We start from the raw sequence: 15,868 nt of genomic DNA on the forward strand, positions 1-15,868 counted from the left end.
TCTGGTTCCCACACCCTGGTGCCTGGGACGGGGCTCAGCACCCAGCCGGCCCCATGACTTGCTGAAGGAATGACTGATCCCAGGATCTCAGCTCGCAGGCGCGGCGTCCTCACTCGCTCATCCCTCTGACCAGCAGACAGCCACCTGAGGCCTGGGCAGTATTCTCTCCATTGTCCCTTCCCCCCAGAGGGACACACAGACACAGGAAGGTCTTTCTGGAATTGTGGTAATATTTATTCTGAGCACACGACAGGCCTCCTCTCCTCTGACCCCGTGGTGGGCCCTGAGAGGAGAGAAGCCCAGGTCTGGGTGTGTGGGCTGAGGCCTCACCTTTTGACAAATGGGGACCCCAAGGTCCCCATGGGTGCATAAGGTGAACAAAGCAACTCCCCTCTACCCAACCCTGCACCCTAAGCTGCTGGGGACCAGAGAGGCCTGCATAGCCAGGAGCCAGCCTGGCCCACCTCCGCGGGCAGGAAGCAAGGGCAGGGCTGCTGAAGCGGCTGTGTCGGGGGTGGGAGACACTGCCTGGCCTGAGGCTGAGGCCCACGCAGGCCTGACACTTGGCCCTGGTCTGCTCCTGTATCCCAGGGGACAGGGCTGAGCAAAGACCCAGGAGTCAGCGCCAGGGCCCACGCTGGCTTCCTCAGCACTCACCTCTCCACCCCATCGCAGGCGCTTCACTTGAAAGAGACATGGAGAAGTGGGGATTACATGAATGTGTGTGTAGTGTGTGCGCATACAGATATACCTTGAGGAAGGGGAATTGTTTTGCCCTTATCCAGCACTTGGTAGGTAGTAAGAGTGCTGACAATGAGAATCATTGGCCCCACTCTATAGCAGGGGGAAATCGAGGCACAGGAGGTTTAAGTGACTTGCTCCTGGTCACTCGCAGAGTGCCGGTCCCAGGCCCAGGGTCTCAAGGGGAGATCCTGGTATCCGAGAAAGAGTCCTCTTGTCCTCCTTGTCTTTCAGTTCCTGGCCCTTCATGGGCCCCAGGGCTGGGGCCCAGGAGCAGAGCCAGCCACGGGGGAGGAGGCAAAGTCAGAGAAGCTTGCACCTCCAGCCAGGACACCAGGCCACATGGCTGGCTCTGGAGTCCAAAAGTCAGGTTCCCAACAGGAATTCCCACAAGACCACAGGAATTGCCGTGCTTGAACCAACTGTTATGCCTGATCTGGAAGCCCAAGAAGGGCACAGAAGAGACCCCAGTGGGGCATGGCACCAATACATAACAAGAACACGGCTGTGCCAACTTGCAAGACACCCAAGTACAAAACACCCTCTTCTTCATCCACTGCAGACCTCCTCGGAGAGGACGTTGTCTCCCATGTCCCTCCCTAGTGGAATCAAAATAAAATCAGAGGACCCACAAAACTGGAGTTCATGAAGAAAAAAGGTTCAGCCTTTAAATTTTCTTTTAAAAGCCCCTGGTTAAAATTGAGGTTTTTGAAACCAAAAGAATATAAAACATTAAAGACTACAAGGAACATTTTGGTCCAGGCAGCAAGAGGAGTGCTGTGGCCTCCTTGGCTGCATTTTGGGGGAGTGGTGGTGGGGGGCCCTCTGGCCAGGCGACAGAGCTACCATCTCCTGCCAAGCCCAATGGATGGCCTGACCCCAGTGGGCCTGGCACCATCCATGCTAGAGTCCCTTCTCCCAGGAAAAGCTGGGGTCTTGCAGTTGGGGGGCCTGGGAGCATGTGCCTCCCCCTGGGGCCCCCACTGCCCCCTCCGGCAGACCCCTGGCCCACTAGCCCAGGCATGCATCTGCAGTGGAGGCAGGAAGATGCCCTACCTCACCCCGGCTGCCACCACCTCTCTGGGAACCTGAAGCCAGGAGCCGGAATGAATCAGAGCCTGGAATGAGCGGGGAGCTGCAGCTCCTCGGGGCGCCCGTCTCTCAGAGGCCCTGAGGACAGAGGCAAGGCCCAAGGCAGAGGCCGGGGAAGGCCCCGCTTCACTCGGAGCTTCAAGGGTGTCATTAATTCATTTGGCAAATCTCTGTTGAATGACTAAATGGATGGGTTAGTGGACAGGATTAGAGAATGAGCAAACGTTACCTAAACATTTGCCCAAATCCAACCTGAGCAGGAACCCAGCAGGAGCCAGGAGCTCTTTCAAAGTGGCAGAAAACCAGGTGTAGGTGACAGGGAAAGTGAGTTCTGGGAGAGGTGGTCCTGGGATGCAAGGGACAGAACGGGGCTTGGGGACATGGCAGTTTGCGTGTAAACAAGTGACATCTTCTTGGCACTCCTCGGCAGACAGCAGGGCCTTGGGAAAATGTTTTCAACGGATAGAGTCCCTTAGCAGTGGTGACAATTGGGGTGGGAGGGTGATTTTAAGTCTCAGGCAAGAAAATGCCCCATAAGAAGGGAATGCTTTGGGGCCTTCAGGACACTGAGGTTCAGAGGCGGGCAGAGACCTCCCAAGGTCACACAGCAAGTCAGTGGAAGAGTAGGAAAAGGACCCCAGTGTCCTGGCTCTCAGGCTAGTCCCAGGCCCGGTGGGGACATGCAGATGGTGGTGAGAACTGTCAGGGCCAGGCGGGTGGGCAGGTGTCAGACGGCCATGAGGGAGGCACTGCTGAGGACGCGCACAGCAACAGTGCCCGGAAGGTCGCTGGGCTGCCGTCTACTGCGGTCCCGGAGGTGGAGGGTGTGCAGGGCCTGGAGGTCGTCTGGGTCAGCCTTCACGTGCACCTGGCCCAGGAACTCGTCCTTCAGGACTCGGTGGTTCCAGATCTGGGAGGAGACAGAGGATCATGGGAGGCGCTGGCTCCAAGGCCAGGAATACAGGTCCATGGGGGGTGCAGGTGGTGGTAGCAGGGGCGGCCTTGAACCCGCCTCCCGTAGTGCAAGCCTGGCTGAGGAAAAGGAGTCTGGACTGTCTGCCTCCCCGTGAAACCTGGACAAATTCATGACCCTCCCAGAGCCTCAGGCTCCCCATCTGTCAAAGCTCCTTCCATGTATATAGTTAAATCTGTTGTTATTAGCTCTGCTATTGACCTTGCGTGAACTTGGACAAGTGATATGCCCCCCGCCCTAGTTGCCCCGTCTTTGATATGAGGGTTGGACCAATTGCCCCTAGGGGTCCTTCCAGCCTGATATCTGTGGGTCTGTGATTGATCCAGTGAGACCCAGTGTTAAGGAAACTCAGAAAAGCTACAGTGGCTCTCCCAGGGTACCTGAGTATTTGTTTACAGATGGTTTCTCACCTGGCGAGACGCTGACCAAAGCCTGGGGGACAGAGCGCTTCCCTAATGAGCACAGAATCACTGTCCACCGGCCACCCTGGCCTGAGAGGAGAAGGAAGCCCACGGCCAAGCACACTGGCTTTCTGATCCTGCTCAGGGCTCTTAGGAAACAGCCGCACCCACCAGGCACCATCTCAGTGCAATGTTGCCGGGTGGATCCACTGGCTTTGGGTGAAACCAGCAGAGGTGGCCACTGTCCCCAGCCAGGAGACTGGCCCTGCTGGGTCCAGAATCACACTGGCTAACTCAACGTGCCCACCCGTAGAAGGGAGGCAAGAGAACTCCCAAGGCGACCCCCGGTGGTCAGAGACAGACTGACAACCAGAGCCCGGCACGCCTGGGTCCCCGTCAAAGGCTCTTCACCCTGAGCCCTGCCGACAGGGCAGCTCACCTGGACAGTGATGGGCTGGCCCGGCTTCTTGCGGTAGAAGACACCTTTGACATCGTACTCGGGTGTGGAGGTGCCCCTCTGCACGGCCGAGCGGACTTTGTCCCCCTCACACTTGATGATCACATAAGAGTCCGCCCCTAGAGAGTGGGGTGGAAGATGGGGTGAGACCAGGCAGGAGCAGGGCCCAGATGGGACACAGAGCTGGGAGGCGAGACGCCCACCTGGTCTCAGTTATTCAGAAGGGGAGACTGGAGCCTGACCCACCTCAGGGCCCCTTAACTTTCAAGATGGCAGACCTGCAGGGGCACACTGGTCCCCTCCAGCCTCCGGGCCTTACCCATGCTCTTCTCTCTGCCCAGAGCACCCTTCTGGCCAACCCCTTTTCATCAGGCTTCATACCTCCTCAGCCTGGAGGAATGCCCCCTCCTCCAGGAAGCCCTCCCTCCCAGCTGTCTGTTCCTGTATCTGACTGCCCCACCCCACTGGAAGCTCCCCGAGAGGAGGCAGACCTGTTCCTCTCTCTGGGCCTGGCATCACCCCAGGGCTGGCTGGGCCTACAGTGGGTGTCAGGAAAGGTTTGCTGACTTGCTGAGTGAGAGCAGAAGAGCTCTGGGAGCGGGCGTCTGCGCTGGCAGGGAGGCGGCAAGGAGCAACCGCAAGCCAGAGAGGAGCTCACCTGTTGTGGAGTCCTTGAGGCCAGCAGCCCCCAGGACATGTACCTGGGTCACCTGCTGGGGGTAGCCACACAAGGAGCTCCAGCAGGTGCGGGGAGGCTCGTCCAGGCGCAGCTCCCTGTTATGGGCAGGGGAGAGGGTGGGCGGTGATGGAGGAGCGCCAAGGAGACAGAGGGTGAGGCGAGGGTTCAAGAAGTGGGAGGGAAGAGGAGTAGTATTTAATCCAGATATTTATTTCTTTTAGTCCGGGGCCCATCTGCAAGGGCAGTCCCCAACCATCCAGCCCCCATGGGCTTCCCGCCTTCTCTATCCCTACCAAGGGTGCCCCATCCTCCCGCAACGGGCAAGCAATTTGCTGAGCGCCTGCTGTGTGCCAAGCCCTCTGCTGGGTGTTACAGGCATGACTCCTAATCCTCACAAAGCCCTGGCAGACAGGTGACTGTCACTGTGCCATGTTACAGTTTAGGAAGAGCAGGCTCTCCCAGGTGAAAGGACCTGCCCATGTTGCTGGGAAGTGGGAGAGGCTGGGCTGGCAGGACCCAAGGCCACCTGACTCTGCCACACCACAGGCTGCCTCACGGGTCTGGCACGTGGGCAGGGCCCACTCGTCCTTCTGGGGACACTGAGTCTGGGCTGCATATCAAGGTGGGGAGGACAGTGTGGGACCCACAGGGTCTGCACCCCAGCAAGGACAGGGATGGTTTCAGCAGTCCTCTGGACCATGAGACATGGGACTGTGGTGACAAGACCACAATCCCGGAATCAGACAGGCTGGGTGGCCCAGCCCGACTCCACCGCTGGCTGCACGACCCTGGAAAAGCCATCTAACCTGATCCCCTGTTCTCATTCCCCCTCAAGGGGTCAGGCCTCCCGCTCGGGTGCAGGAAGATCAAATGAGATGAGCGAAAGCCTCTCTGTCAACTGTGGAGTGCGGGTGCACACACAGAAGCTGTTCCTAGTCATGGCCAGAGATGCTGGGACAAGGGGGCGGGGGCGAGAGAGGAAGGAGGTGGGCACCAGTGTCCCCAGGGCGGCTGGAGGCCTGCGCTCCACACCTCGGGCAGACACTGCGCATCCCTGGGGCTGCAGGATCCGGCCACCCCAGTGTGGGCCTCACCCCCAGCCCACCCCAGCCCGCGCCCACGCACCGGCAGTTGGAGGGCACGTCAGTGAAGACGCGCAGCAGGAACTCGCCGGTGTGGCCTGGCTCAAAGGTGGTGGGGATGATGACGTAGCGGCCCTCGGGCTGCTCGGTGCGCAGGAAGACACTGCGAGAGTTGATGTAGATGGAGCTGGCGGCCTTGTGCTGTAGCCTGTGCATGCGGTACTGGCGGTTCTCCTCCACCTGCGGGGACGGGAGGGCTGGGCCACCAGAGCCCCTCCGCCACCCCAGCCCACCTGCCTCCCCTCAACCCACCCCCATGAAACGGGCGAAAGAGTCCATTTATATGAAACATCCAGGACAGGCAAATCTTTAGAGACAAGAGCGGATTAGCGTTTGCCTAGGGCCCAGGGGAGGGGTCGCTGGGAGTGGGGGGGTGGCCAAGGGAGTGGGTTTCTTCTGGTGACGATGAACTGCTCTAAAATCGATTGTGGTCATGGTTGCACAACTCTGTGACTACACTAAAAGCCAACAGATGGCACACTCTAAATGGGCAAATTGCATAGTCTGCGAATTATATCTCAATAAAAGCTGTTAAAAAGGCGGGGGTACAATAGGAAGCCCCCTGGCAACAATGTCTACGGGGTTTCTGACTGTCACAACAGAAACAAGTATCAGGATCTGCCGGAGTGGCGGCCGGGTCCATGAAATGACATTGCCAGCTGCCAGGTCATGCTAGACAATCCCGAAAACAAGTGCCACGATAGTGAAGTGGCACTAGTGAAGATCATGACGTGCCAAAGTCACAACAGAGTGTCACAACATGTCAGCACACAATGAATGTAGCAGCGCAACGATGTGAGCAAATTGCCATGACGTCACCAAGCACATCAAATGCCAGGAACTCAGCATGGGCCAAGCCCTGCCATATCCACGTGGTTTCATTAAGTTATCACAGCCTGACAAGGACGTGGGGTCCCGCTATGCCGACCGTCACCAGACACTGGGCATCTCAATGTGCAGAAGGCCTCAGGGTCCAGGCCAGGGGAGTGGCCGGGGCGAGTGTGCCAGCTCTGCCCAAGGATGCCTCCTCCCCGTGCCCAGCAAGTTCTCCAATGCAGGGAGGCTGCAGGAGCTGCGAGAGGCCCTGAGCCCTGAGGGAGGAGCAGTGGGGCCCAACAGACCCCCAGGACCTCCCAGAGCCTGGCCCCAGCCACCAGCAATCCTCCCCTCCCTCATCCGCCAAACAGCCCCGGCCTGCGGGTCTCGGGCAGAAAGAAGTCAGGCCGAGAGCTTCCATAGAAGCTGGGCCCAGGCAGGCTGGGCCCGCGGTGGCTACTCCAAACAGAGCCCACAGCATCAGCACGATGTCAGCCATGGCGGCCAGGGCGGCTGGAGGGATGGCAGTGACCAAGGTGTTCTAGAGTGTTCTCCCCTAGGCACGGGCAGCCTGAACTCCAGCTCCCTTGCTCTCCTCACCCACAGCAGGGGGTCCAGCTGCCCTCACCTTGTAGATGTCGAAGCCGATGGCCAGGTTCTCGCCCTTGCCCTCCCGGCGGGTAGAGCGCTTCGGCCGCTGCTGGATGCAGATGAGCACTTCATCCTCCGGCTTCTTCACGTCAAAGATGTACTGCAGGATGGCCAAGGAGAGAGAGACTGCAATGAGACCGTGCCAAGGACGGGCTCGCTGGCTCCCAGAAGCCTGGACTCCGGGGCTTGGGCCAGTCACGTCACCTGTCTGGGCCTTGGCCCCTCCTCTGTGAGACAGGCCCAGCAGTGCCTACGATCCTGCCCCGCATGAAGTGTGGGAGAGCTCAGTGAGATTAGGGGTGCTCAGCTCAGAGCCCAGCATACAGGCGGTGCTCAACAAGGGCACCTCAAGCATGAGGACTAAGCAGCTGCATGGGTCATATCTGAGGGAGCTGCAGGACAGAGGTCCCTGGGGGAGCCCTGCATGGCCACGTCCTCAGGAGGGACAGAACCGTGCCGTGTAGAAACAAGGGGTGGAGTCCCCGGCTCGGCCCCTACATGTCCCTGTAACTCAGGACAAGACACTCCCCAGTCCCTCAGCCCGCAGTTTCCTCACCGTTACCCTCTGCAGGTTAGACTGTGCGGCTGGGGGTCTTCATGACCCCTGGACGGGACCCATGTGCCCATCCAACCCCCACTGTACAGATGGGTTTGCTGAGGCCCAAGGAGGGACAGGGATGTCCCCAAGGTCATGCAGGAGTCCCAGGCAGGACAGTGGCAGGGGCCCCACGGCGGCTGCAGGGCGGAGTGGGGTCCCTGAGAACGCCCACCTGCGGGTTCTGGAAGAAGGTGTCCTTGTGGTTGATGCAGCCCCCGCTGCGGTTCTGTCGCGGGTCTTCATGCCGCGTCCAGGCGCCGCGCAGCCGGGCCTCCTCCCACGTCTTGTGGATGCTCAGGTAGGACGTGTTGATCAGGCGGCACTTGATGATGTCGGTGAAGTACCGGCACACGTCCTCGAAGGTCATCCTAGGCACGGCAGGGGCTCAGCAGTCGCTCTGCCCGGCCCCGGCCCGCCTGCCCGCTCACTCCACACGGTTCCACACGCTCTGAACCACGGCCCACACAGGAGCACAGACAAGCGTCACACGGACCCGTAACCTCTCTTTTGGCCTCAGTTTCCTCATTTGTAAGATGGGGATGAATCCAACGACAGTTGCCCGTCTCACAGGGTTAGTGTGGGGATTACACACTGCGATACAGTCATCTAGTACAACTTCCAGCAGACGGGCCAGTGGGCAGAGCCTGGCTGTGACACTCAGTGATGGTGTGAATGAGTGACGTGTGCTGCCCTCTACAGTTTACAAAGCACGTTTCCACCCTCATCTTCCACGGCTGGGCGATCTGAGTAAGCTGGTGGTGGGAACCCCGTGAGGAGCGTGCCGCAGTGGCCAGGGCATCGCCACGGTCACACGCACTGCGCACACCTCCAGCAGCCTGGGCGGGGGCAGGGGGAGTGTATGGAGTGTGAACACGTGGGAGAAAGGCCTTACGGAGAAGCCCTTTCCACAGATGAGGGGTTTTGCTGTTTTAATTCAGCTGGGCTCTAAGCCAGACTGGCAAAGCAAATGTCATACACAGGAGCCCAGACAGAGGGCCTGGGTGGCCTCCTGCAGTGGCTCCTCTGATGCCTGCAGGAGGGGTCCTCGACGGGGCACCGGGATCACTGCCATCTGCCTCTGGGCATCCGGCACACCCAGGATGCCCTGCGCCCCTCCACGAAGTGGCTGAGTCTCCATATCAAGTGTCTGCTGAAGAGCAACATGGAGCCTGGCCCACAGTCAGACCAAAGGCAGGTTGGATGAACACAGGTTGGATGAAGGCAGGAGTGACTTTCAGGCTCCTTAAGCTAGGCTGCTGCCACCTCCCCAGCCCGTCACCACCCGTGTGATCTCTTCCCTCGCTCATTCTTCCCAAACCCCGCTGTGCTCTCTCACCTCTGGGCCAAGTCGCTCTCCTTGCCCACCCCAAGTCTCAGCTACTTCGTTAGCCTCTCTTCTTCCCTACTTACTCTCAGCAGTCAGGCTGCCAGCGAGCCCCTGCCCTCTGGTCAAGCCCCCTACCCACTGCATCCTGGCCCGCTTGCCAAGGCTCAGCCTGGGTGCCAGAGAAGCCCAAGGTCCCCTCGGGTGGGCAGAGGGCACTGTGGGGATGAAAGGGCCCGTTACTGCCCAACTAATTTTACAGAGGAGGAAACTGAGCCTCAGAGAGATGGTGTGACTTGCCGGAGGCCACACAGCAAGTTGAGGAAGGGGCCTGTGCCAGAGGCCCGGCTCCTGACTCCCACCCGCACTCCCGGCCTGGCCCACGGGAGGGCCCTCAGCCCCAGACGGCTGGGGCACACGCACACTCACCAGAACTCCCCGTCGTCCTGCACGGTCACGCCCATCTTCTCCCGCTCACTCTTGCTCACCTTCTGCCATTCCTCTGAGCTGGGATGTGAGTGCCGGGGTGGGGAGAGGGAGCCATCTAAGAGGAGGGGCCACACCAAGACCCCCCGAAAATGGCACAGAAGCAGGTAGGACAGCTCAGCACCAGGCCTCCAGCAGTGCGGTGTGGCTAGGGGCACCCAGGACCACGCCCAGCCCCTCTCCAGAAGCCCTGTCTGCCCCTTCCCACAGGGAACCGTGGGTGCCACCATGCCAGGGGCTGGGTGGTCTGGAAGCAAAACTGCAGGCTGGGGGTGAGGGGGCACAACCCCCAGTGGAGGGGGCTCCTTCACTGGGCACCTGGGCTCCGTGCCCCCCTGGCCTCAGCAGGGCCATGAGCCAAGCACTCAGGGGTGGCCCCCATTCACTCACTGCTGCTGGCCTCACTCCCTGCCCCTCCCCCACTTGCCCGAGACTGGTCTCTACATCCCCTGCAAGTCAGCGTCCCACCACCCAGGCCGTTGCCTGTGCTGAATCCATCACCCCACACTCACTCCAAAGAAAGTCTCCTGTCCCTCTTCCCAATGTCATCCTCCCTGCAGATCCTTCAGGGCCCAGCCCCAGGGCCACCTCCTCCAAGAAGCCCACCCATCTTTGCCCACGCACTCAGGCTTGTGCCTGCACCCCCATCCCCAGGCCTCACGTGTCGCTCCAGGGCCCGTTCCACTCCCGCTCTCCCCAGGGGTTGCGCAGGCGGATCATGTCCAGCTTCTCCGATTTGAAGAAGGCCAGCAGGCCGTGGCCCAGGCGCACCTTACGCACGTCAGTGATGGCGTATGCGTGGCCCTTCACCAGGCCACATGCCAGGCGGGCCTCCATGTCAGCCGCTGTCATCGCCTGCGGGAGGACACATTGCTCAGAGAGGCAGGGCCACACTGGAAGCCAAACGTGGGGGGACTCAGGGCTGGAGCTACAGCCAGGAGGCCGCAGCACCCTCTACAGGCCGGGATGGGAACTGCGGCCCCCACAAAGGTGAGACCTTGTTCCGCTGTGATTAGGGACAGTGCTGTGCTCACAGACCTTTACTAACCCCCACGGGGGCAGCGGTCTGCGGAAAAGGAAGTGGGGTCAGCCCAGGGTGTGCTGGAGCCTGCACGGGCTCAGCTGTTAAATATTCAGGAATTTGGGGTGCTGGCTGTTAAACACTGGGAGCTGGCAATCAACCTTGGTGGGAGTATTTACACCACAGAAATTAGCAAATGCTACAAATCTGGGCTTTCTATTTTCCCAGAGAGCCAGTTTCTCAGCACACCTCAGGGTCTGCTAAACTTGGGTTCAAATTCTGCCTTCACTGAGCCCCCACTTTCTCACCCCAAACACGAGCCACCAGTGAAATCAGGATCCTCCCGAAGCCCCCAGCCCTGTGCCACGTGCAGCAGGGGCGCCCAGCCCTCCCCCAGGTGCCCCCCGGCTTCTGATGCCTCACCTTGACTGAGGGACCCTCGGTGCACAGACACCCACAACCCAAGGGGGTCAGCAAAGGAGGTGGGGTTGCCCGGTGTGGGAAGGACATTTCACAGCCTGAGGGCAGGCAGGGGGTCCGGGGCGTGTACTCCCCAGCACTGGGGAAAGCATCCTGCCTTCCCACTGCTCCCCTCCCCCACGAGGCTGAGCTTCTGGCTTTATGGGCTGACCTGGGCCTGGGACGTCACAGCCACCTCCCATCCCTGTCAAGTGGGTGAAGGGCAGAGGCCACCGCTGGGACCTGCCCTGCGTTCTCACCTTGATGGAGGCGCTGATGAGGCCGCCCCGGCTGTGCACCTTTAACACGCGCTCAAAGAGCTGGTTCCTCTTGGTCTCGTCGTTGGCAAAGTCACCCTCGGTCAGGTCGATGGGCTCGGAGACACCGCCGGTGAAGTCCACCAGCGCGTCCGCCGTGTTGCCTCCATCCAGGGCCTGGTAGCAGCCTGCCAGCCTGGGGGCAACGTGGAAAGAAAGCCCAGCTCACGCGCCCCAGTAGGTCTGAATCCTTCACCTCACGGGGGATGTTTTTGAAACTCAGAGAGGTCAAACAAACTGCTAAGATCGCACAGCGGGCCACAGCAGAGCCAACGCTAGAACGCAGGTCTTGATTCCTGGGCCACATTTGTCCCACTGACACACACATTTTACGGCTCACATTGCCCTAAGCCTCAGCAGCTGATCTTCGCAAAGCAGCTGTCCAAAAATAGAGCAATCTTTCCAAAAGTGTTAACAGCTCATATATCTTTTACACACCAATTCTGGATAAGTAACATGATTTATAATGATGTAAAGCCAGAAATAACCTAGATGTCTAACAAGAGGGAACTGGTTTTAAAAACTAACACTGTATCTGTACTCTGGAACACTAAGCAGCCGTGGAAAAGAATCCCTGTGGGAGGGAAAATGCTAGTGCCGGCTTATTCTGTTTGAAAAAGCAATACGGTTGGAATCCAATTGTGTTTAAATAATTCACTTAAAAATATTTAGTAAGCATCTACCATGTGTGACATACAACATGCTGGGGAGACAGCTGTGGCTTCTTATTGAAATGAGCAGGAAGAGGGCTGGGGTGTTCAAGGCACAGTGCGGAATGACACACATAACACGGCACACTTCATGCACATTGAAAATACACGCCCACAAAACAGCAACACAAGTTTTGCAAGGTTACCTGCAAATAAAAATGCATCAGAGATGTTAAGAGAGTTGCTAATGGCAGGAGAGATGGGGCTCAGAGTGGGGGCAGGGCCTTGAGCCAACACCGGCCACGCGGTTCACCAACAGCGGAGCAGCCATGACTCAGACGGCCCAAAACGCACACAGCAGGGGCCAGCAGGGGGCTGGAAGAACTGCAGGAGTGTGGGAGACTTTTATTAATATTAGCTTCTCCATGGTTTTCTAGACTTTCTGGATTTGCTGTAACAGGCATGTATTTATAATTTAAAAAGCAAATAAATGTAAAAAATAAAAAAACTAAGCAAGCATGAAATGGTGCAGCCACTGTGAGGACAGTTTGGCAGCTCCTCCGAACACTGAACACAGGACTCCCACTGACCCAGCAATCGCTCCTAGGCACACACGCAAAAGAACTGAAAGCAGAGACTCGACAGACATCTGCACACACGTGTTCACGGCAGCATTAGTCACAGTAGCCAGGGGGTGGCAGCAACCCAGGTGTCCAGCGGCAGATGGACACATGAACGAGCTGTGACATGTACATACAGTGGGTCCTATTCGGCCACAAAGAGGAAGGAGATTTTGATATACGCTACATCGTGGATGGACCTTGAAAGCATTTTGCCCAGTGAAATAAGCCAGACATGATTCCGCTTGTGTGAGGCGCCCAGAACAGGCAAGTCACAGACAGAGGCAGAACGGAGGTTCCCAGGAGCTGGGGGTAGGGGAGGGGAGTTACTGTTTAATGGTTACGGAGCTCCGGTTGGGGACGATGAAAACGTGCCGGGTGTAGACAGTGGTGACAGCCCACGGCATTGTGAACGTCATCAGTGCCACTGAACTGTGCACTCACACGTGGTTAAAAGAGAAATACTATGTTTTGTATATTTTACCACAATAAAACTTTAAAAAAAGAAAAGCAAGAAAACAAGGCCACTGGCTTGGCTCTCCTGGGGTAGGAGAAGAGGAGCCTGCACCAAGGGTGGTGGTAACTCAGTGGCCACCAGGGAGTGGCTTTGTGCTCTTAGAATTTAAAATGGAAGCTGCCAATGTTTTCTTAGGTTTGTCTTTAATGTTGGGAGTTTTTGTTTTTCCTTCCCCCCTTCCCCGCCCAACTGTCTCTCTCTCTCTCTCTCTCTCTCTCTCTCTCTCTCATGCACACACACATTTCCCACCGAGCTGGCCAGGCTGGTCTCCGGCCCTGCTGCCCCAGGCCCACCCCAGCCCTACAAGGGCCCAGGCAGGTCACGCTGCCTCAAAGCCTTCCGCAGTTCGGCAGACCTTTGCGCCTGCCCATTGTGTGCCAGGCTCTGTGCTGGGCACTGGGGACACAGGGAAGGCAGGCACTTGGCCCACCTTCCACAACCCGGGCCCGAGCCCAGAGTGACCACATCCCCAGCAAAGGCCCCCAGGCAGGGCTTGGCAGCGTGGACCCTGGGGAAAGATCCCCAGTGGGAGTGCTGGCTCTGCCCCTGGCCACCTGCAGGACTCCTGCCTGGGCCTGTCTTCCCTGTGAGTGGAACAGCCATTCCTCCCCGCCACCCAGCGTCGGCTCAGTGGGCTATGCCCTCGGGCCCAGGCTCTGAGAATGTGGCGAGTCCTTGCACTAGCCTCTCACCTCCCTGTGCCTGGAGCCCTGGCTAAAGGAACACCCCGCGGAGCCCATCGCTGCCACCGCCTGCCCACCTGCCCGCCCACCGCTGGCACCTACTTGGCATAGGCCTTCTCCACCAGAGCACACCAGAACTCGTTGCGGGAGCTGGAGTGGCAGTAGATGAGCTGGTTGTTGACCGTGGGCAGCCGGTCATCGATGACCACGTCCACCCACTCCCCAAAGCGCCAGAAGTGGAAGTGGAAGATGCCCGCGTAGGCGTCGGGCTTCTCGGGGTCCCACTCCTGCTCCTTCCAGTCTGGGATGACCTGGGTAGGGGAGTAGAGGCAGCATGGGGACACAGTGAGGGGCACTCCTGGCTTCCTGAGGAAATGGAGGTGCACACTTCCAGGGAATCAGAACTGAAAGGAATACTGGGTTCAGGTCCCATCTCTGCCAGGGAGACTTGGGCGAATCCTTCCCGTCTCCGGGCCTCAGGTTCCCACCTCTGCCGGGGTGGGAGGCTTCCCTAGGCTCCCTCCCTGGGTCGTTCTAGGATTCCTGCCTCCCTGCAGCCTCCCCGGGCCATCTATCCATATCCACCACCAGTTCCGACCCGCTGAACGGCGCCACCATCCACCCAGCCAGCCCAAGACACGAGCTGCAGCCACGCCGGCCTCCTCGCTTGCCCTCTGCCCATCCCACCAGGCCGAGCTGAGCTCCTCCATTCTTCTGAAACCCATCTCTTTGCATCCTGCAGGCACCACCCTGGCCCAATCCCCCATCTCCTTGCCCCGGGACACTGCACTCATCTGCAGCTACATCTGCCCTTGCCCCACACAGCAGCAGACCAGCCTGATCCTGTCATTGCCCTGGAAAATAAGGTCCCAACCCTACTGTGCTCCCCCAGCCTCATTTCTCTATCTCCCCCACAGCAGCCCCCACCCCTCCTCTCGGCTCCAGGCTTTGTCTGGTCGGTAACTCCACACCTGCTCTTCCTCCTCCTCTTCACTCAGCTGACTTCCACTCATCTGCTAGTGTTCATCTGCCTCCTCCAGGAAGCCCTCCCTGATCTTCAGAGCAGGCCAGGGCCCCCGGGACTTCTCATCTGAGAAACTTATCTTACTGAGTTATAATTAATAGCTGTGTGACATTGAGCTCAATGTCTGATACTATCACTGGAAGGTCGCTTCTCTGACGCAGGGCCACATCAGTCTGGTCACCACTATACACCCAGCACCCAGCCCAGGCCTTGGCCCTGGCACAGACAGTATGCTTAATAAACACATGTTGACTGAACAAATAAATTCACAGACATTAACTGGGACTCTAATGTTTATTATTTATGAACCACCTTGGAAGCACCAGGTCCCGTGCCTGTGACAGCCCTGGATTACCTCCATTTCATCTCACAGCAACACCATGGTAGGTTATTGGTGTCCGTCCCTACTTTACAGATGACAAACTGAGGACCAGGGAAGGCACATAACTTGTCCAGGCCACATAGCTTGAAAACACCTGTTCTTTGGAGCCAGGATTCAAACCCAGGTCTGTCTGTAGCCAAAGAACAAGCTCTTTGGCGCTGTGGGCCACTCCGTGCCCAGCCACACGCGGGACACTGAGGACCCAGATGAGCCACATAGTCCCTGCCCTCCAGAGGCTCCCAGTCTGGGGAGGGAGCTAACCCGGGGTACACGCAGGGCTGTGGATAGAAAGGAGCGGGGGGCCCTGCCCTGGAGGCCAGCAGCACACCCTGAGAGCTGGCAGAGGGTGACCCCAGGCAGAAGGACAAACAGAGGCAATCTGGGCAGCAGGCGGTGGGCAGGGACCCTCCCAAGTCAGGGTGGGTCGGTGACCTGCTGGCCCTGCTAAGCATGGCATCAAGCGGGGCTGACCCCCATCGGGACCACAAGCAGCTCCTTCTAGAAGAAAACCACCCAGAGATAAGGGTGGGCACCCGGCACCCAGGCTGAGGAGCCAGAGATGCACAGGAGGCCTGCACCAACCCGAGCGCCAGACTTCAGCCGAGACGTCACATTCGCTCCCCACCCCCAAGCTCATTAAAGATGCTTTTGTTTGCACGCCTCTTACCATCAACAGGGATGCTGGCAAAGGGAAACGCTCCCTAGTGGGACATCTGAGACCAAGGAAATGAAAATGCTAACCGCAATGAGAGGCACTACCGCCACTAACGGAGCCCTGCTGGGTGCCAGGCGCAGGGCCAGGCTGTTTGCTGTGTCGCCCCCGAGCCTCACAACA

General features: G+C 58.7%; 1 protein-coding gene across 1 annotated transcript in view; it reads right to left on the minus strand.

The window, feature by feature from the left end:
* Positions 1-232: 232 nt before the first annotated feature.
* CAPN5 (calpain 5) overlaps positions 233-15,868 on the minus strand; it is a 51,940-nt gene continuing 36,304 nt past the window's right edge. The window contains exons 4-13 of the mRNA XM_069470987.1: positions 13,730-13,938; positions 11,101-11,293; positions 10,022-10,215; positions 9,304-9,381; positions 7,723-7,918; positions 6,930-7,052; positions 5,469-5,665; positions 4,323-4,438; positions 3,647-3,783; positions 233-2,743 (exon numbers count right to left, since the gene is read on the minus strand). Coding sequence (XP_069327088.1) covers positions 2,561-2,743; positions 3,647-3,783; positions 4,323-4,438; positions 5,469-5,665; positions 6,930-7,052; positions 7,723-7,918; positions 9,304-9,381; positions 10,022-10,215; positions 11,101-11,293; positions 13,730-13,938 — 1,626 coding nt within the window. The 3' untranslated portion in view covers positions 233-2,560. The remainder of the gene's footprint in view (positions 2,744-3,646; positions 3,784-4,322; positions 4,439-5,468; positions 5,666-6,929; positions 7,053-7,722; positions 7,919-9,303; positions 9,382-10,021; positions 10,216-11,100; positions 11,294-13,729; positions 13,939-15,868) is intronic.

Source organism: Eulemur rufifrons, chromosome 6 (assembly GCF_041146395.1).
Source record: "Eulemur rufifrons isolate Redbay chromosome 6, OSU_ERuf_1, whole genome shotgun sequence".
NCBI lineage: Eukaryota > Metazoa > Chordata > Mammalia > Primates > Lemuridae > Eulemur > Eulemur rufifrons.